Here is a 22,007-nt window from a genome sequence, read left to right on the forward strand (position 1 = left end):
CAGTGAGTTTTTTTTAAATTTGTTCTAATTGGTTATACATGATAGCAGAATGCATTTCGATTCATTGTATATAAATGGAACAAAACTTTTCCTAGTTGTACACAACACATTTGTGTTCCTACATGTACCTCGGGTAATAAGGTTCATCTCATTCCACCATCTTTTCTATCCCTATGCCCCCTCACCTGTCCTACCTCCCCTTTGCCCAGTCAAAGTTCCTCCATTCTTTCCATGCCTCTTACCACCCACCTTACCCCCATTATGGGTCAGCATCCACTTTCAGAGAGAACATACAGCTTTTGGTTTTTGGGATTGGCTTACTTCCCTTAACCTGATATTCCCATTCACCCGCAGATGCCATAATTTTTTTATCTTTTAAGGCTATAAGTAATATTCCATTTCATATATGTACCACAGTTTCTTTATCCATTCATCTGTTGAAGGGTTGGTTCCACAAAACTATGGAATGCTTCACAAATGTGGGTGTCATACTTGCTCAGGGACCATGCTAATTTTTTCTGTATTGTTCCAATTTTAGTATATGTGCTGCCAAAGCAAGCACACTCTGAGTTTTAACAAATGTAGATACCCATGTAAAAACTATCATAATCAAGATATAGAACAGTTTTTTTCACTAGAAAAGGGGTTTCCTTGGGATCCTTCCCAGTGAGTTCCTTCACCACCTGTTCCAGGCAACCACTGATAACTTTTTTTTTTAAACTATAGATTCATTTTTCCTACAGTACTGTTTCATATATATGCCACTATAAATGGACTCATATCTAGGAGTGCAATTGCCTCCTACGTTTAATGTATGTTTTTATCTTATGTGATACTGTCAAGCCATGCTAAAAAATGACCACAATCATTTTATACTTCCACCAGCAATTTAGGAGACTTCCACTTGACTTCATCTTCACTAGCACTTGGGCCATTCTAGTGGGTATGTCTTTGTGAGTTTATTTCCTGATAATTAATGATATTGAGTGAACTTTTTTTTTTTCTTTTGAGATAGGGTCTCACTAACTTGCTTAGGCCCTTGATAAGTTGCCAGCCTCAAACTTGGGATCCTCCTGCCTCAACCTTCTGAGTTGCTGGGATTACAGACATGTGCCATGATGCCTGGATCAAATACTTCTTCATGAGCTTGTTGACCATACTGTTTTTATATGTCAACTCTCTCTCTCTGGCTAGCTGGAATCCAGACTTCTCCCAGCTCAGTGCCAACTGTGGGATTGGTTAGCTTATAGTTGTTCTTGGCCCTCGCAGGTACTGCTTAGAATGTAGCCCCAAACTGAAGACCACCTCCATGCAGATTTCTGGAACTCTCTTTCTTTGTGGCTCCCATCTTTCTGGTAGTTTTCTCTACATATTTTTGGCTGCTTAATCTCCTGGAACTCTGGTCTCTCTCTCCTCAGTGAGACTGTTATGCCCTATTTGGGTTCCCCTTCCCAAACTGAGGTCTAGAGGGTGCCTCCAGGTAGAATGCTCATCTATTTGTTCTCCTGCTCTTAGGGGTGACAGTTGCATGTCCCTTGTGGCTTTCTATCTGAAAAATAGCTCTTTAAAAATATATTTTGACTGGGCATGGTGGCACATGCCTTAATCCTAGTGGCTCTGGAGGCTGAGACAGGAGGATCATGAGTTCAAAGCCAAAAGTGAGGTGCTAAGTAACTCAGTGAGACCCTGTCTCTAAATAAAATACAAAATGGGGCTGAGACTGGGGATGTGGCTCAGTGATCAAGTGCTTCTGAGTTTAATCCCTGGTACCAAAAAAAAAATTTTATATATATATATATATATATATTCCAACTTTCTGGTTGCTTTCAGTGGGAGAACAAGTCTCATATAAGTTACTCTCTATTGATTTATCCTTTTGTTGTAACTTTTTGCGATAATTGAAAAAAAATATGTTTGTGGGACTTCTAGGATATATTGTAGTTTTGGTGAATAAATGACATCCCCCTGGTACAACAATTTAACCTGTTTTCTCTATTGCCTTTTGTTTGTTTGTTTGTTTGGTGGTGTTGGGGATTGAGCCTCGGGCTCCATGCATTCTAGGCAAGTGCTGAGCTAACAACCTCAGCCTTTCTCTGTTGCTTTATATTTCTTGGAAATTGGTAGTCAGGTTTAGGTTCAATTCTGTTTCTTATGAAAACTTAATAAAATATTGCATTGACATCTGCATGTCCTCTCCTTTGATGTTGACTACTAGTCAACAGTGACCTTGGTGAGATTTGCTAATATATTACAGGTTGCAAAATAGCAATGGTCTGAGTTGCTGGGATTTTTTTTTCTTCATTTAAAGGCTGGGATGCCTATACAAATAAAAATTTATGATTGATTATTCTTTCTTTCTTTTTTTTTTTTTTGTACTGGGGATTAAACTCAGGGGCACTTGGCTAGTGAGCCATATCCCCAGCCTTATTTTGTATTTTATTTATATACAGGGTCTCACTGAGTTGCTTAGCAATTCGCTTTTGCTGAGGCTGACTTTGAACTTGCTATCTTCCCTCCTCAGCCTCCCGAACTACTGGGATTACAAGTGTGTGCCACGGCACCTGGCTATGATTAATTATTCTTTACACAGATATTTGGTTTGTATAGTTAAGGCAGGAGATAAACATTTGATTCCTTTTCTTCATTACTTTTCAGAATAGTAAGGTGGTATTCTAGCATTATCAAATGATACCCAAAGGGGCTTTTGAAATCTTTTTAACTTTTATTTAAGAGTCAATATGATGTCATGCATTTAAAAATATTTGGTGTGTTTAATCCAGTTAGGAATAGTAATTGTTCTTACCTGATGCTCAATTTCTCCCCCTTTTGCCTTGTAGAAGCCTCTTTATCTTGGCTCCTGGGACCCTTTGCCACCACCTAGTGGTCATTGTTACCTATTTCCCTTGCTTTTGAACTATGAGATATTCCAAGTTCATCTTAAACATTCCCTGTCCAGACCTTGAAGGAACTATTTCTCTAAAAGAACTTTGGTTCCTTTCAATAGGAAATGATATTTAGAGGCTACATTCCAAGTACTAGGATTGCTTATTGCTCAAATTGACTGTCATTTGTAGGCCTTTTTAGTGAACAAAGCTCAGAAATATGTGGGAATTTTTCATCATGTCATTTAGATAATTCCCATGAAAATTCAGGAGAGATTTTACTTCACTTCATCTATCTTAGATTTGTGTTTTCTTTCTCTGATGTTGGAGTTCCAGTTTTCAATGACATCAGTATAATTGTTTACAGTCTTGTGCCACTTAATGACGTTTTGGTCATTAGTGCATAATAATGGAGCTAAAAAATTCTTGTCACCTAGTATTTTTAATATCTTTTTTGTGTTTTGATATGTTTAGATATATAAACATTTACAACGTTACAATTGTCTACAGAATTCAGTATAATAATATCTTATAGGTTTTTATCCCCAAAGCAATGATATACCATATATGAATACCTACGTGTGGAAATGGCTATATTTTCTAGGTTTGTATAAGTATGCTCAATGATGTTTACATGCTGAAATTGCCTAAGATGTGTTTCTCAGAATTTATTCCCATCATTAAGCAACACAAGACTATATTTATGTTATTTAAAATATTTTCAGGAATGTATTCCTGAAATGTAATTCTCTTGTCTTTAAGCTATATCCCACTAAGGTATGTTTGAACTAATTCATTTCTGTGGTTTGTCACCAACTTGATGTCACAGGTTGTTTCATTTTTGCTTTCAATATTTAGGTATTACTTTTTAAAGATTTTTTTTATTTATTTTACAATTATTTAAATACTTAGAAGAGCCAAAGTTAATTTGTAAAAATAAGTTGTTTCTGTTTTCTAGTACTGGTGATTGAACCCAGGGCTCCTATCCACTGAGCCACATACCTAGCCTCTTTATTTTTTATTTAGAGATAGTTCTCACTAAATTGCGTAGGGACTTGCTAAGTTGCTGAGGCTAGCTTTGAACTTGTGATTCTCCTGCCTGATTTTGAAAGAATTCTAGCTTTTGTCCCAGTTCTGTCTACCCTGATGTTACTCTCTTTTATAGTTAACTTTTAAAATTTATTTCATTATGTATTCTGCTATTAAAAAAATAAGCAAATGAGAAAAGGGATATGTAGCTCAGTGGTAGAGCACTTGCCTACCATACATGAGGCCATGTGTTCAATCCCCAGCACCATAAAAAGAAAAAGAAAAGCAAATGATTTTTACATCTAGCTATGATAGCTTTATATAGGTACTGGCTTCACCTTCCCAACTGAAACAACTAAAATAAATATGAAAAAAACAAACCCACAAACAGATAAAATTTGAAGATCCAGCAACATTGAAGATCAAGCAACAAAGAATGATTCTGGAAACATAAGGAACAAATGCTGTGAGCTCTTTAGTTGTCCCAGCTTTTACTATGTTAAGAGATTCCCAAGCCATGACAAAGAAGGGGAAGTCAGGCAGAACCAGAGGATACCATGAATTGAGAGATGGTGCTGAGATTCCAGGAAAACCGAAGTGACTAGAATTCACAGGGTGGAGTACCAAAAGAAGGTTGCTACATTGAGAGACAATTCTGGAAATTAGTGAAAGGCTCTCTGAGTGTTCAGCAGGGTATTGATCTGCACATAAGTGTGATGAAACTGCTTAGCAAGTCAGAGAAACAATCTTAAGTGATTAGAAGGAACAGGTCCTAACACAGGGACCAGAATAGCACCTGGAAAAAACTATCTAAGGAAGTTGGGTAGAATAATCAGAAGGGCGTTACCTCGGACGGACTATTATAATTTATGTCATACCTAGCAAATATTCAGACCCAAGAGAATCAAATTGTTTCCAGTAATTTAATTGTATACAAAATATTAAGAATAGTAATTCGTAATGTATGGCATCGAATCAAAGCTTACCAGGCATGCAAAGAAGCAAGAAAAATACAATCCACAATGATGAGGAGAAGAATCATCCAATCAAAGCCAACCGAGAACTGCCGGAGATGTTAGAATGAGGTAATGGCATTTTTTAAAAAGTTATTACTACTATATTTCGTGTGTTAAAAAGGTAAAAAGAGATATAGAAGATATATTTTAAGAAAATCAGACTTCTAGAGTTGAAAATATATGATAAACACAGTGGATGGGATTAATGTCAGAATAAGCATTGTGATGAAATTGTTAGTGAACCTGAGGACATAACAGGAGAAGTACCCCAAATGAAACACAGGGAAAATTTCTTCTGTTAAAGAAAAGTGAACCAGAGCATCAGTGAGCTGTGGGACAGTTTCAAGTTGAGCATTGAGAGGTATTCAGAAAAATATTTTAAGAAATGATGGCCAAAAATTTTCAAAAATTTGTGAAAACTGTACATCTGCAGATCCAAGATATTAAAAGGAACTAGAGTACAAAAAGCATGAATAAAGCTATATCAAGGTATATTATATCATAAATAAATTGCTCAAAACCAGTGATAAAGGGCAATCTTAGCAGTTAGAGAAAACATTTATGTAGAGAAGAACTAAGGATGACATCAGATTTCTTGTCAGAAATTAGGCATAAGAGAATATAGTGGAGTGATACCTTTAATATATTTGAAGAGTAATAATGTTGGCCGATAATATCATGCCCAGTGAAATATCTTTCTAAAATGAAGACTTGTACTGACATACAAGCTGAAAGAATTCACCCTACACTTGCATCAAGACAGCAGATGGAAATAATGGAATAAAGGAGTAAAGAACACTGAAAATGGTGACTGTGTGCATAAATATTTAAAATAATTTTTCTTATTTGAACATTTTAAAAAGTCATTGACTGTTTAAAGACAAATATCAGTGTAGTATGGGATTTAGAAAACATGTAAAGTAAAATACATGACAACAGTATAAATCTCAGAAGGGTAGTAATTATTGTAACGTTCTTATTGAATATGTGAAGTAATACAGTATCATCTGAAGGTAGATTGTGACAAATTAAAGATGTACATTCTAAACCCTGAAGCACTAAGATTAGAAAACAGAGTTATAGCTTAATAAGCCAATAGAGGAATCACTAAAAATACCGATAGTGGTATTTCTGCAAAAGAAGAAAGAAAGAAAAGAAAAAGAACAAAGAACAGAAGGAACAAATAGAAGATTATATTAAGCTTACACCTATGCACAGCAGTAATCCTATTAAGTGGAAAGTATCTAAATACATCAGTTAAAAACAGAGATTGTCATATTGCCTAAAGAAACAAGACCCAAATAGATGTCTAAGGGAGTAACACTGTAAATAGACACAAAGAAGTCAAAATTAGAATGATTGAAAAAGGTATCTCATGTTAAACACTAGTGAAAGGAAATCTGGAGTAGCTACATTAAACCAAAAGAGGTTGTGGGGCAAAATATATCATCGGGACTCAAGAAAGTTATTTCCTAATGATAAAGGAATCAGTCAAGATTATATAATAAACTTAAATACTTGTACTTTTAATATTAGACCTTCAAAATACATGAAGTATCAAAATTGATAGAATTATGAGGAAAATGATGAATCCTATAGATTACATTTAGAGATTTCAATATCCTCTCCTCAGCAATTGGCAGAAAATGAAAAATAAAAGTAAGATTGTAGAAAGTGTGAATGACATAATCAATCCATCCATTTGAAATTAATTGACGTTTATAGAAAACTCCCAAGGAGCTTAGTGCACATGGAACATTTACCAAGATAAACTGTATTCTGGATCTTAAAAAAATTATCAGTAAATATAAAAGTATTCAAAGTCAGGCAAAGCTTGTTCTCTGAACACAATAAAATGAGAAATCAATAATGGAAAAATCTGGAAATTTCTCAAATATTTGAAAACTTTAGTGCCAGACTGCTAAATATATATATATATATGTATGTATAAATGAACAACACAGTACATTTATTTTTATGAGGTGCTGGGGATCGAACCCAGTGCCTCACACATGTGAGGCAAGCACTTTACCACTGAGCTACAACCTTAGCCCCCACTGCTAAATAATTTTTGAGTCAAATAAATCAGAGAAGAAATTCATATTTTGAGTTCAATAAAACTGAAAACAACATATCCATTTGTGCAATGTCACTAAAGCGTTATTGGAAAATTTATAGCACTACCAGGCCCAAGATAGCTTTATTAAAAAAGAAGTCTCCAGTCATTGACTTTAGTTCCTACTATGAGAAACTAGAAAAGGAAAAATAAGTTAATCTCCAAGTAAGCAAGAAAAAAAGATATAATAAAGACTATATGTCAGTAAAATTTTAAAAAAGGAAAATAAGAGAAAATCAATGAAACCCAAAGCTAGTTCTTTAAGATGAATAAAATTGATCAACATCTAGTGAGGGAAATAAAAAAGGAGACACAGATTACCAATATCCGCAATCAGAGAAGGGATATAACTACAGATTTCACAGATACTAGACTGATAATGGGGATATTATGAACAGTTTATGTTAATTAACTTGACAATTTAGATGAAATGAAAAAATGCTATTTAAGCCACAAATTGCAAAAGTTCACTCAAGAAAAACAGACAACTTCATAAACCTTGTTGACTATTAAAGAAATTGAAGGTATAGGTAAAAACCTTTCTACAAAGAAAAAAATATAAGACCCAGATAGCTTTATTGGTGATCCAATTCCTGTAAGGAAGAAATGATACTAATTCCTAATAGTATTAGTAATACTAAACCCTTGTAGAATATTAAAGCAAGGAAATATTTTTCCTATGAAGCCAGTGTTATCACTACACCAAACCAAGACAAAGATATAACAAGAAAAGAAAATCACATACCTCTCAAGAGATCTCCAATGAATCTGTACAGAAATTCTAAACAAAAATTTAAGTCAAATACAACAATATGTAAAAGGAAAATACATCATAGACAAAAACTAGACTGATGATGGGGATTTATGTCAAGAAACCAAAATTTATTTAACATTTGAAAATCAATGAAATTTACCACATTGATGTACCTAAAAGCACAATCTTTGTGTTTAGCTCAAGAGATACAAAACAAGCATTTAAAAAATATAGCAGAGGGGGGGAAATGTTGGGGAGTAATATTGGCCAAATTATATTGTTATTTTGTGTGCATGTACAAGTAGGTGACAATAAATCCCATCGACATGTAAAAAAAAAAATCAGCCCTGATTATTATTTAAAATAATTTTTTAGATGTTGATTGACTTTTATTTTACTCACTTATTTATATGCGGTGCTGAGAATCGAACCCATTGCCTCACACATGCTAGGCAAGTGCTCTACCACTGAGTATCAACCCCAGCCCCTCAGCATTGATTATTGATGTAGAAAAACAAACAACAAACTAGGAATAGAAGGGAGCTTAAAATATCCTCTGAAAAAATGCAGCTAACCTCATACTAAATGGTTGATAATTGAATACTTTTCCCCAAGATCAGAAACCAAACAGAGATGTCCACTCTCATTACATCTATTTAGCATTGTACTGGGGTGCAGTAAGGAAATAGCTAGTATACTAAGGCAAGAAAAAGAAATAAAATGCACTCAGATTGGAAAGGAAGAAATAAAATTCTCTTTATTTTCAGATAACATGAATATATATAGATACAATCTGGTATGAGCTAGAAAAAAGCTATTGTAAGGTTGACAGATAAAATTTACATCTAAAAGCAATTATATTTTCTATATATTAACAATGAATAATTAGAAATTGAAATTTTAAAGATTTCCATGTACAATAGAATAAAAATATGAAGTATTTAAACATAAACGTGGCAAAAACTAAAATGTATATATTAAAAACTATAAAATATTGCTGATAGAAATTAAAGAGAACCTAAATGAAGAGATATACCTAATTTATGAGTCAGAAGACTAAGGTGTCCATTCATCCCAGTTTAATCACCAGAGTCAACATTATTCCAATCAAAATTCCTGCAGAGTTTTGTAGAAAATGACAAGCTGATTGCAACAGACCTAGAATACGTGGCTTCAAGACTTAATCTAGGGCTGGGGATGTAGCTCAGTGGTAGAGGACTTTCCTAGCATATGCAAGGTCCTGTGTTCAATCCCTAGTACCATACGAATAGGAAAAAAAGAAAAAAAATATTCTAAAGCTACAGTAATCAGGATTGCAGACAAAACATTGGAACAGAGCCAAGAATTCAGAGATAGATACACAATATATATGGCAACAGTCATTGACAAAGATGGAAAGACAAGTAGAGAATGGAAAGTTTTTTCAGCAAATGGTACTGAAATTACTGCATATTTATATGCAAAATATTGATCCATGCCTTGCATTAGACACCTGAATTAACTCACAGACTTAAATATTAAACTCAAAACTACAAAACCTCTAGGAAAAAAATAAGAGAAAAATTTTTGTTGAACTTAGGTTTGGCAAAGATTTCTTAAATTTGACAACAAAAGCATTAAAAAGGATTTGACAATGTGGGATTCATCAAACTAAAACCTCTGTAATTCAAAATACACTTTGAAGTGAATGAAATAGACAAAACACAGGCTGGGAGGAAATTACTGTAAAGCATTTATCAAGACTTGCATCAAGAATATATGAAGAACTCTTAGAACTCATTAGAATAAATATAGTCCTGTAAAATAACACTTCATCAAAGAAGATAAACAGATAGTAAATAAAGACATTAAAAATGCTTGACATAATTATCAGGGAAATGCAATTTTAAAGCATAAGAGTTACCACTACACACTTATTAAATATCTAATATTAAAGACAATTGTGCTGAGTCGTTGGAGATGGAGGAACTGGATGGGTACACAGCTGGTGGGGATATAAAGTGGTAGAATCACCTTCTTAAAAAGGTAAACATATACCAGTCATATCCAACCATTCTTTTCCAAAGAAAAGATAAGTTATATAGCAATAGGAGGAATTTTATATTTGTAAAAGCCCCAAACTGGAAAAAAATCCAAATGTCTATCAATAGATGATAGACAAATTGTGGTATGTACATATAATGAAATGCTACTCAGCAATAAAAATAGATGATAGATAAACTGATGTAGATGAATCTCAAATTATGCTGAATAAGAGAAGCCATAGAAAATACATTATCCCATACACATAAAACTTGAGGAATACAAAGCAATCTATTAAGATAGACATTTTGCTGGAGGAATGGGAAAGTGGGGGGCAAGAAGGAAGGGTGACAAAGGGCAGAATTACCTAGAGAATGAGAATATTTTTGGAAGTAAAGGATGTGTATATTATCTTGATTATAATGGTGATTTCATAATTTCATGTTAAAATTTATCAAATTGCACACTTTAAATACATGTAATTTATTGCATGTCAATTTTACCTCAAAGCTATAAGAAATAATATACTCATCTTTTTTCACTTTCTAAGATACAATTAGTATTCTACAAATATTTTTCTCTACTTCATTTTAAAAATATATATTCTGGAAACCAGCTCTTAGCAGTATTTAAAATTATTTTCTTTCTTCTTTGGTTTATTCAACAACTTTCATTGATGACGGTTGTTTCAGCCTTTTGTGACCATCTTGTATTATTATAATTAATGCTTGAATAACATAGTTTTGTAAATACAAGTTTTAAACATTTGTTGTTGTATTCCCAGTATCTTTAGAAGTTAGGGCTGGGGGACTATAGCTCAGCAGTAGAGCACTTGCCCTAGATACCCTTCCCCAGCACTGAAAAAGTTAAAAAAAAAAAAGTGCGATTGTTGAGTTAATAGGTAAATATATAAGCAGTTTTGGGAGATGTTGCCAAATCTCATTCATAAGGGTTGTATCATTTTGTATACTTATCTGAGAATTTGTATTCCCCCACATTCTCTCACCTACTGAGTATGTGGTCAAACGTTTGGATCTTGCCAATGCAAGTGAGAAATGGTATCTTGGTGTGGTTTAATTTGTATTTTGTTCATTATGAGCTAAGCAGAGCATGTTTCCATATGTTATAGCTATTTGCATTTCTTTTCCTGAGATCTGTTTATTTCTTCAGCCCATTTTTGTATAGGTTTGCTGGCCATTTTATTTATAATGTTCTTTATATTTCAGGAACATGATTCTTTGGACAATAATAGGTTGCAAATATTTTTTCTCAGGTTGTCATTGTCAAACTGTGTGTGTGTGTGTGTGTGTGTGTGTGTGTGTGTGTGTGTGTGTGTGTGTAGCAGGTTTAGATACAGCCAGGAAAGATTTTTTCAATGAGGCAGGTTTTGCCCACTCATAATACATAGAAAATTTCACCCAATATTTTCTAGTACTTGTTTATTTTCTATTTTTACATTCATGTTTCTTATCCATTTGTAGTTTATCTTTTGAATAAGTAGAGAAAAATCCAATTTTATAATTTTCCATGTGGTAACGCTACTTATTAGAAAGTCTATTTTCCCCAAACTAACTTTTATTGTACCCCAAGTGTCCAGTTGGTTCTGTTTCTGGATTCTCTATTCTGTCCCACAATCTCTATGTATTCTTGGGCTTGGACGAGGGTACATGAATTAATTATATAGTCTGCCCTCCCTGTACCCTTCATTGCTCTTCTTTTTCAGTGCTTTCCTGCTTATTCTTGTTCTTTTGAATTGACTATAATCAACTTGATGACAGATTTTTAAAGATCCACATATGTTCATTCCCTCCCCAAGTTAAACGTCCCCAGTTTCTTCAATTTTTAGCACGTGCTTTTCGGGGGCTATTCATGATTCTGTTCTTTTCCACAAGTCATGCAACCTTAAAATGTGGCATCCAGAAATGAAGCCACCGGAGTGGGGTGATAATGACATGATTCCTTAGGGTAAGGCTTTTTAAAAAGAGTGTCATCCACAATTGGAGAAAGTAACAGGACTGGATTGAGCAGGGAAGGAAAGCCCAGTCCAAGCAGTAGTCCTTTATAAGGGAGCAGGAGAAGCTTCTCCTCTTCTGTCTGCACTTTTGGGGCAGGTAGGTACCTGGTGTCTCAACACGTTGACAAAAGGGTTTTGCTCTGGGAGGAGCTGGGAGGCCTGACTTTCTCCTTTTTCCTAGTCTCTGCCTATAATCCCCTTTTGCTAGTTCCCTGGCTTCCTCCAGGGCCTTCTAAATCGCTGGTCCTCTCCCAGTTCCGGGGACAGGTGAGCCTCTTTCCTTCTGGAGTCCTTTCATTTGGACTCTTCTGCTGGGCTCTCCTTGCGCTGTCCCCCGCTGGGCTCCGCAGTTGGTTCTTTCCGCTCCCTGCCCGCCCCTCTGCATCCTCTGTCCTCTCACTGCTGTGGGCCCAGGGGCTTCCTCTGATGACGCGTTTTACTTGCGTTGGGCGGAAAGCGCCTGCGGTGGAGGAAGGCAAAGTTCACTCCCAGTACCCGCCCCCTGCGCTGGGTCCTACCGAAGTAGGAAACGGTGAAAGAGGGTCCTGTGCTGTTCTGCATGGAAGCGTTGCTTCCGCTCAGCTGTCCCTACACCATGGACTCAGTACCTGCCACTGTGCCTTCTGTCACTGCTTTCCCGGGGGACCCGGAGCTCCTGGGACCCCTGTCGGTGCTCTACGCAGCCCTCATTGCCAAGCTACTGGAGGTGACGGTCCCATTCCCAGGGAGGGACCCCAGCTCTGGCAGGCGGGTGGCTGAGTTCTGGCGGAGTGGGTGCACTGACTGTCGTGGCAACGGAGAAATGGAGTGTGTCGGGCCCAAGGCAGGCAGGACTTGAGTGTATTGTTAAGCGAGGCCGGTGAGAGTGTACTTGTGCTTTCCCCACTTGCACTTTTTTTTTTTTGACGGAATAGAGGTGACAACCTCATGGTATGTTCCGAAATGCAGCCAACAATCCAAACAGCTAAGGTTACTACAGGTGTTTTCCCTACGGAGACTGCTGGGGAATTGGGCCCAAATGACAGTTATCTCCTATTACGTGTAGAGGGCGGTGAAAACAGGGAAGAGTAGGCAGGTGTTTACTGCACTGCCTTTGAGCAACCATTTAAAATTAGGCTTTGAATTTTATAGAAGGATGTTAAATTCAGAGAAGTTTAAGCCAGTTTTCAAGAGTTGTCTGAAATTACATGTCACTTATCTGTTTATATAAGAGTGGAATGGAAGTAAGATTTAAAATCTTATATCATCATTGTTTTTATTTGTTGCCATAAAATTAATTAGTTCTTTCATATATTTAAGTTTTTGTCTTAAATGAATTTTTTAAATTATAAAAACCAGGTTATCTAAGAGAAAAGAATGATCCAGAGGGATTCTAGCCAGGTGTTAGACAATGTGATGATATAGGGCCTGTTACAAACTGGAAATGTATGCTCAATTTAAAGTGTTTAGATTCGGGCTGGGGTTGTGGTTCAGTGGTAGAGCGCTTGCCTAGCATACATGAGGCACTGGGTTGGATCCTCTGCACCATATAAAAACAAAACAATGTGTCCACCCTAAAACTAAAGATACATAAATAAATATTTTTTAAAAAAGTATTTAGATTCATTATACTTGAAAACACTGCAAGCCAACAAAAAATGTGAGACTGCCAGTATCCTCTCTCTTGAAGAAGCTATTGGAAAATATTGAGGAGGTTGATTTCTGATGAGGAGGTTGGTTTAGAATTGCCATGATTCTTTGTGACTGTTTTGTTATAAATTTAAGGTTTCCCATTTCTTCTAATTTGTCTGTTTCAGCTGTTTACTACATTGCCTGATGATACTCAACCTGGGCCTGATTTTTATGGACTACCATGGAAGCCTGTAGTTTTCACTGTTTTCTTTGGGATTGTATCCTTTGTCATTTTCTTTTGGAGAACTGTTCTTGTTGTGAGTAAATTAACTTACTTATACCTCAGCACATAAGCACAAGGATTATTTTATATAGTCACTGCCCCCCCCTTTTTTTCTTTTTCAGTTGCTAAAACACAAATTAGTGGTTTAAGTCAAACTAACCTTATAAAATAATTTAGTGTGGGTGCAGTTGGTAGAACTGGTAATTCTTACAGCCATCCTGACCAGTAGTTTCATATGTATCAGAAGTCTTAAAAGTGGGATAAAAGATGGGATAGGTTAGATAAATATCCTTTTATGTAGCATATATGTCTAGTAATCTATCTTAAAGAAATAACTATGCTTTGAAGATTTTGGTAATGTTTTTCAATGGAACAGTGTATTAGATTGAAGACTTAGCACAACATAATTCATTTAGGGGTTATTGTATGTTCAATTAATGGAATAGTAGGCAGATGTATTTATTTCAAAGCTTTGAGGTACAGAAAATGCTCACAATTAAATGTGAAGTGGGGAAAAAAAGCAGAAACTAAGATTTAAATGTTGATGAACTGTATGTTAATATAAACACATATAAACAGGGGGAAATGCTGCAAAGAAATACAGTAAAATGAGAAAAAGGAGATGAGATAATTTTTCCAGTCTTTTATATAAATTTTTCCCAGATTTTATGATTTGATCATATGTTCAGAAAATACCTTTTTATTTGGAAGTATAGATTATGTGTTGTCCAAAAATCCATTAAATGTTTTGTTCATTAAGTCTTTTTTTTTCCTGAGCAGAATTAGTCTATCTCTGTGTATATGTGTACATATATGTATAAGTGTGTGTGTGTGTGTGTGTGTGTGTGTATATATATATATATATATATATATATATATATATATATGCTTATACATACTTATGTTTGTACTGTAGGTCATTCTGTTTCATAGTTATTTAACATAATTGGAAGAAAATTATTTTAGGTAAATGGACTTTGCATATGAAAAGCCTAACAGTTAAAGAGGTCAAAAGCATTGGATACAAATCTTTTCAAATCTGATTGTTCTTTTTCTGATTTCTTAATTATATCAGACATATCATTGTTAAGATAAGTTTCCTCTCCTTGTACAATTGAGTGTAAAATCTCCTAGAAAGTATTCCCTTCTTAAATAGAAGAATCGTTTGCCTGGATTCCTGTGAGGAATTTTCTAATCTCATTGAACTTTTTCTCAGCTAAAAGGAAAAAGGAAATAGAAGGATAAAGAGAAGGGAAAAACACGACAACATTTTATATTTCTCTCTCTTGTTTCTTTCATTTCAAAAACCCTGGTACCTGTTTCCCTTTTCACTAGGTTATGTGGGATCTGGTTCCTAGCTTGTTGCTCCTCAGTTTCAGCATTTGACTTTGGAACTTTAGTCCTTACCTTAGATGACTGCTTTTATGCTACTTCCCATTTTCCTCTGTTGTCATTTTGAGTAAAAGGTTAGCAAGGCTATGACATTAAAGAAATGTTCATTTCTTTCTGTGTTGGAGTTTTCTGAATGCAATTTCCTATTACGAAGATCCCATGGATGATCCATGGACACATCTGAGTATCCCATCACCATTTATAACATTTGAAAGGACAAGTAATATGCTAAGTTATAAAGAAATTTAGTGATGTTTTAAAAAAAATTCTGCTTACGTTTTATTATCAGGTAGTTTATTGCTGTCTTTTGGAAATGATTGTTTTTGTCCTTTCCAGAATATGTTAATTGTCATTTCTCTTGTTGCTTGTGCATTTTCTTCTAGCAGTCTTCCCTTTCAGAATTCTTGCTATACATTTAGTGGTTTGCAGAAATAAGATGATGTAGCCTCTTAGTTTCTAAATTCAGCCAATAGCCAAATTTAAATTGGAGTTCTAAGATGTTTTCTGGTGAGTGAAAGTGGCATATCTTAGTACAAAGATTATGCCTTTAATATTGTTTCCTCAGATTCCTTTTGAATAGTCATTGTTTCTAGACTTTATCCTGGTTATTTAGAATTGTCAAGTAAATGATTTTGAGTACACACACACACACACACACACACACACACACATACACACACACATATTTACTGTGAAATAAGGTGCATATCTTAGTGTTTTTATGTCAGAGGCTATTTATGAAATATCACTACCAATTAAATTTAAAAGGCTTGTTAACCTTTACTTATTTTTAATCCTATAAATTATTATCCTGAACCAGAATGTTATTAAATTCTCACTTGGTTATGATTCTGATTGTTGTTTTAGGAATGCTGTTTCTATTGAGCAGATGTTTGATATCAAATTTAATCTTTTTTCTCTCTTCTAGGTAAAAGATAGAGTATATCAAGGTAAATTTTTAGGTCTCTTAAACTTGTAATAACCCTTTGTATTGGTGTTTGATGTGTGTTTTATGTATGTTAGAAGTAGATACAGTGACTTTTAATGTCTATTATCTTTTTTACCTCCTGAAAATTTTACTGTTCCTAGGTTGCTAGCATGGATAATAGAGTAGATGATGATGGTTCCAACTCTGAGATAGGAGATAAAGAGGAGGAACAAATTGTGGATAGGGAGATGATAAGTTTTAATTTGGGGCAGATTGACTTTGAATATTGATATAATGCAGATGTATTACATTTGAAGAGTATTTCTATGCTAATGATTTAATCATGCATAATGTAATTGAGTAGATAATTTAAAGAATGGTAATGTGAATCAGTATGTTTTCATTTCTGTTTTTCTTTGCAAAGAATTAAATGATTCCATTTTCTGAAAAGAAAGTGTTTTGAGAAGGGAGGAATATCAAGCTACAACACTTTACTGTATTTCCCATCTGTGAAATAAGCTTAAATTGAAATATCATTTTGGATGGGAGGGGTACCTGGGATTGAACTTTGGGGCACGCTACTGAGCCACATCCCCAACCTCCTATATTTAGAGACCAAGTCTCACTTAGTTGCTTAGTGTCTCGCTCTTGCTGAGGCTGGCTTTGAACTTGGGATCCTTCTAGCTCAGCCTCCTGAGCCACTGGGATTACAGGTGTGTACCATTGCGCCCAGCAAAATATCATTGTTCTTATATTTTTCTTAAATTTTAATAATTTTTATACTCTTATTGCTAATAAGCATAGATTTCTTTTTAAAAGCATAATAGCTATGCTAAGAAGTATTTCCTCATAGTACCATATAACATGTCTTTGCTTTTAGTAGATTGAATAATTGAATTTCATTTAGTGATTGTAATAATCTTGTATATTTCCCCCTTTTAGTCAATGAACAGCAAATTTCCAAAAAGGTGAACAATTTCATAAAAGAAAATGAAGAACTAATGCAGAAATTGTCAAATTATGAACAGAAGGTATAATTATTTTTTTGTTTCTTTCTCCCTTGGTTCTAGCTTGAATCATTTCTACCTGTTTTAATTTAAAAATCGTATTTTAAAATTTTTTTCATTATTTCCTACAAATCATCCAAATTCTAAGCAGTCATGTATTAAGTACTGCTTTCTTCTGGAAAGGGTCACTTTTCTGGAAGTAACTTGTATAGTAGCACTATAATTTGTGTATCTTAATTCTGAATGCTTTATTTGCATAGGTGAAGGAATCAAAGAAACAGGTTCAAGAAACCATGAAACAAAAAATGATTCTTTCTGATGAAACAACTAATTACAAGGTAAAAATCCCTTTTTTGGGGGGGAATTACATTCTAAACTCAAAAGTAAATGTAATGAGTGAGTAATCTTGACACCTATTTTTTCCAGGATAAAATGAAGCTTCTTGAAAAAGCTAATGAACTTCTGGATGAGAGAGCTAAAAGTCTTCATGTTATGTTAGAATCTGAGAAAGAACAGAAAGCTAAGAATCAGGACTTGGTAAGAGTTTTGCTGCTAAGTGTTACTGCAATTTGGCTTTTGGAATATTTTGTAAAATTGGTTAAGTTAAACTTAGTCTAGCTGTTAACTAAAGTAAGATTAGGAGCCAAGGAAGTTGAACCCACTTCTGCCCATTTTGTGGAACTTTTAAGTACTGATACAACAAATTATTTTTATGGGCCTAGGAAATATTTTTATTCTCAACCTTGGATAATTTTCATATTGCTTTGCTCTGCCCTTGGAAACATGCAGAACAACTAAAAAACTATTGTCCAGTTGAACAGTATTTGTTTACTTTTTACTTGAAAGAGTAATGAATTAATCAATTTTCTGTACTTAAAAAAATTTATTTCATTTTCAATTCATGTTTCATTTTCAATTTTTATAAGTTTCTATAATTACATAAAAGTTGCAAAAGATAGTAGAGAGTGTGTTCTAAAATATCCTACCCCCAAGTAAGCTTGATCACCTAGCTGAGGTAGTATTTATCAGATTTCTCCACTGTAAAAATTCTTTCCAATCCTTTTCATATTGTATTCTTTGGAAGTTACCATGCACAGCCCACAGTTAAAGTATGAAGAGTTACAAGCTCAGGATGCAGCTCATGGTAGAGCACTTGCCTAGCATACATGAGGCCCAGGATTCAATCCCAGGCATTGCAAACAAAGATTGCAGAGTTATATCCACTTCCTTAAGGAGCGGGTATATTTATAAATTTTTTGGATTTCTTCTGTATGTGAGATTAGTCTATTCTTCCTTAAATTTTATCATTTTTTACTTCAGATAAGAAAATTTTAAAAATGATCTTGGGAAATTTTTTTCTCTATCACTAGAAAAAAATTACTAATTTGAACTGGTTTACTTGAAACAGTAATTAATTAGTTAATTTTCTATGCTTTAAAACATTTTATTTACTTATTGCATTATGATTTTCTATACTTTGACCTTTTTTTTCTGGTTATCTCATAAACAGTAAGGTTGTGGATGCCATGAAATATTTATGACTTCATTTTCCCTCATCTCTTTCAGTTCTTGATTTTTTGCTTAGTCCAAAGCTGGATCCCCTGCATTTACCTGAAATGTAATGGGATGGCTTGACAAAAATTTTGTTGTGTTTATCTTTTTAGTATATATATGTGTGTGTACACACACACACATATATATATCAGTATTTCTACTGAAATCCTAATGCATATTTTGTGTTCTGTTTTCACCTGGCAGATAATGGAAAATAAGAAAACTATAGAGAAGCTTAAAGATGTCATTTCAGTGAATACTTCTGAACTTTCAGAGGTAAAGCTGCCAACTCTTGCTAACGGATATTAATACTATATCTTAGTTTTGTTGCAGACCAAAAATTTGAGGTGTGCTAAAATGTGCAAAAAATGAGAACTGTATGATGTGTGGTTTGGGAAAGTATAACTTTGTTTTTTCTTTGGAATTAATTCACTAACTGTAGTGTTTTGCATTAGCTTCACATTGTCCTTAATGAAGCTAAGCTTCGTGAAGAGAAGGTGAAGTTGGAATGCTGTCAGCTTCAGAAAGAAAATACCATGCTTAAGAAGAAGAAAGAGCAGGTAAATAAAATTTGATGTCATACATAATGTAAACTAGAGAAGTGAATATCATTATCTTGTATCTTTTTTGGATCTGTTTCTGAGGTAAGGAATATTCATGTAGGACCTTTTCTAGATATGCAAAGTTTAAACAATGCTCCCCAAATTGAGTGCATATATATGGTCTTTATCTGTTTTGGATTTTTGGATTATTGCTTTTCTTATCAAATGTCAATCAGTTATTAACTTGCATAGCCTCAAAGAAACTTTTTAAACCAGAAAATTAAGTATTTTATGATCCTCTTTTGAGTAGTTACTGATTCACCGGCCAAGGGAAGATTACATGACAAGGAATCTAAATTTAGGAGACAGTCATATGTGCCCAGCCATTCCTGCTGGAGGTAAATTATTTGAATTGGCAGCAATTTTCTGGGGAATGCAATAAACAGGGTCAACTTCCTGATAGCTCTGATGTTCTTACTGCAGCTGTGAGAGTTGAGGCCACTCTGCCCTCTTCCTTAACCAAGGTCTCAACCTCCTCGATTGAGGGAGGCCACCGAGGAGTATGGCTCTGTATTTCTTTGTCTAAGTCTTGTAGTCCTGATGTATCCAGTGCAGAAACCCCTCCCTAACCCATAGGAATTCATTTGTTTTGACTTTTCAGTTGCAGCAGGAAGTGAAAGACTGGAGTACATCACACGCTGAGCTCAGTGAACAAATGAAATCATTTGAGAAGTCACAGAAAGATTTACAAGTAACGCTTAGTCTTAAAGATGATACTATTAATGTAAGTTTATACTCCAAATACATGTTTCATCTCATGAATTCTCCTGAAATCTTTGAATTAAAATTGAGAGTCTTCCAACCTTTTGCTTCTTTTCTAGGCTCTAACTAATTACATCACACAGTTGAATCGGTTACAATGTGAATCTGAATCTGAGGATCAAAGTCGAGATGAGTCAGATGAATTAACCAATGGAGAGTTAGCAGGTAAGATCAGTCTCAGGGAGGTTGAATCCTTTTTTGCTTTCCTGTCTTTAATTAAGTATACAGATGCCACTTTTCAGCTGGCTGAATTTCTTCTTAAGCTTCAGGGTTGTAGACACATATCACTGGATCTATAGATATGTCTGTTGCATTGGCAGAGGTGGGTTGCTGGGGTATAATGTAGCAATAGGCATGTGAAGAACACTTGACTTTTTCTATTCCATTGAAAACTAGTAAGTACACTGCAGCTACAATAGTCACATCCTAAACCTCTAAGTATTGAACATTGTACAGTAAGAGAAATTTATTTCTTAACTTATGCAGATGATACTTGATTTTGATACTCATAATCTCTATGGCTCTGTGGTTTTAAGTCCACAGTCAGTCTTAAGAGTCCGGAGGTAGTTGGAACCATAAACTAAGGCTGTGAGAACAGAGGCTAGAGACTATCAGAAAGCTAGAGAGGGAGTGTAACAGTGTTTACTGATGAGGAAAATATTTCCAGATGTTTTCTCCCAAGTTGGATATTGCTTACATAGCAAGTATTTCAAACCACACCTGGTAGTAGATTCAGGGAGAAAATAGAGGATTGAATCTTTCTAAACAAGACACTTACTTGCCCAGGTGAAGATAGATCTGAGAGAGAAGAAAAGCTTTTATCTTACAAGAATAACATAGATAACATTTTAGTTGTGCAAACTAGAAATTCACCTTTTTTTTTTAAAAAACAGACACAGTACTTTTATTTATTTTTATGCTGAGGATCAAACTCAGTGCCTCACACATGCTAGGTGAGCACTCTACCACTGAGCCACAACCCCAGTCTGAAATTCACCTCTTTCTTTTTTTTTTTTTAAATCTAAGCTTGCAATTCTCTTAAAAGTCATTAGTCTAATCAGTTTAATTATTTAATTGATTTTTTTTTCTTCCGGTGTTTGAACACAATCATTTTTTAGTTTGGGGAAGTTAGGAGAATATAGAGTTAAAAGTAAGGAAAGGAAAAGCTAAAAGTCTTTTGTTTTTTAGGTGATCGGAACGAGAAGATCAAAGATCAAATTAAGCAGATGATGGATGTCTCTCGGGTATAGTTCTTTGTAAGAGTCCCATAGTGCCTGTGAATTCTTCCTGTGCCTCACTTTTAAGAATACCTCTCTTTTCTGCAATTTTTAGACACAAACTACAATATCAGTAGTTGAAGAGGATCTAAAACTTTTACAACTTAAGCAAAGCACCTTGATGTCCACAATATGTAATCTAGAAGGTGGGTTCTTCTTGAGAAGAAATTGCCATGTTGAAAAGACTTAAAATTTTATTGGAAAGATAAAGAATGGCTTCTTGCTTTCATGCTTCTTACTTTTCTTGGCACTACTCCCTCAAACAAGTTCTTAAGTCCTTGTACACATATAGAGATAAGCTGTTTTATCCTTTACAGACCAAATAAAGAAATTAGAAAGTGACTGCAATTCACTACGGTCTTCTAAAGCTGAACTGGAAGAGGAATGCAAAACTCTTAGGCAGAAAGTGGAGATTTTAAATGAACTCTACCAGCAAAATGAGATGGCACTCCAAAAGTAAGATTTTCATTGTTTGTTATTGTTATCACTGTGTGAACTAACAGATAATTTTATCTTTTCTTAAGATTATTTACAATTTTTTCTAGTTGTAATAAGTAGAGATTTGTCTTTTCTCCTTTGTGTTTTGTTTCCTATAAGTTGCATTTTTCTTTCCATCATCAGTCTTAAGAGTCCTGAGGTAGTTGGAACCATAAACTAAGGCTGTGAGGACATCGTAATCAATTGTCAAATTCATATGAAGGCAGGAAGTGGTAAACTGGTATTAACAGTCACTGATGTGGAAATACCTCTCAAAAGAT

General features: G+C 34.6%; 1 protein-coding gene and 1 non-coding gene across 5 annotated transcripts in view; one reads left to right on the top strand and one right to left on the bottom strand.

Moving 5' to 3' along the window:
* Nucleotides 1-22,007, top strand: part of LOC144374899 (transport and Golgi organization protein 1 homolog) — a 44,723-nt gene that overhangs the window by 11,793 nt on the left and 10,923 nt on the right. For 2 of the 4 annotated variants that reach the window (XM_078037641.1, XM_078037642.1), the window contains 12 exons: nucleotides 13,630-13,761; nucleotides 16,048-16,069; nucleotides 16,990-17,078; nucleotides 17,315-17,392; nucleotides 17,481-17,591; nucleotides 18,813-18,884; nucleotides 19,064-19,168; nucleotides 19,812-19,934; nucleotides 20,032-20,137; nucleotides 21,161-21,216; nucleotides 21,305-21,395; nucleotides 21,567-21,705. In XM_078037641.1, the coding sequence (XP_077893767.1) occupies nucleotides 13,630-13,761; nucleotides 16,048-16,069; nucleotides 16,990-17,078; nucleotides 17,315-17,392; nucleotides 17,481-17,591; nucleotides 18,813-18,884; nucleotides 19,064-19,168; nucleotides 19,812-19,934; nucleotides 20,032-20,137; nucleotides 21,161-21,216; nucleotides 21,305-21,395; nucleotides 21,567-21,705 (1,124 nt within the window). Of the gene's footprint in view, nucleotides 1-12,241; nucleotides 12,540-13,629; nucleotides 13,762-16,047; nucleotides 16,070-16,989; nucleotides 17,079-17,314; nucleotides 17,393-17,480; nucleotides 17,592-18,812; nucleotides 18,885-19,063; nucleotides 19,169-19,811; nucleotides 19,935-20,031; nucleotides 20,138-21,160; nucleotides 21,217-21,304; nucleotides 21,396-21,566; nucleotides 21,706-22,007 lie in introns of those variants that run through there. The other 2 variants (XM_078037640.1, XM_078037643.1) reach the window with 2 other exon arrangements.
* On the bottom strand, nucleotides 456-562 carry LOC144374903 (U6 spliceosomal RNA). Its single transcript, XR_013434153.1, has one exon. It is a non-coding gene; the product is annotated as a U6 spliceosomal RNA (small nuclear RNA).

This window comes from Ictidomys tridecemlineatus, unplaced genomic scaffold, assembly GCF_052094955.1.
Source record: "Ictidomys tridecemlineatus isolate mIctTri1 unplaced genomic scaffold, mIctTri1.hap1 Scaffold_93, whole genome shotgun sequence".
Lineage (NCBI taxonomy): Eukaryota > Metazoa > Chordata > Mammalia > Rodentia > Sciuridae > Ictidomys > Ictidomys tridecemlineatus.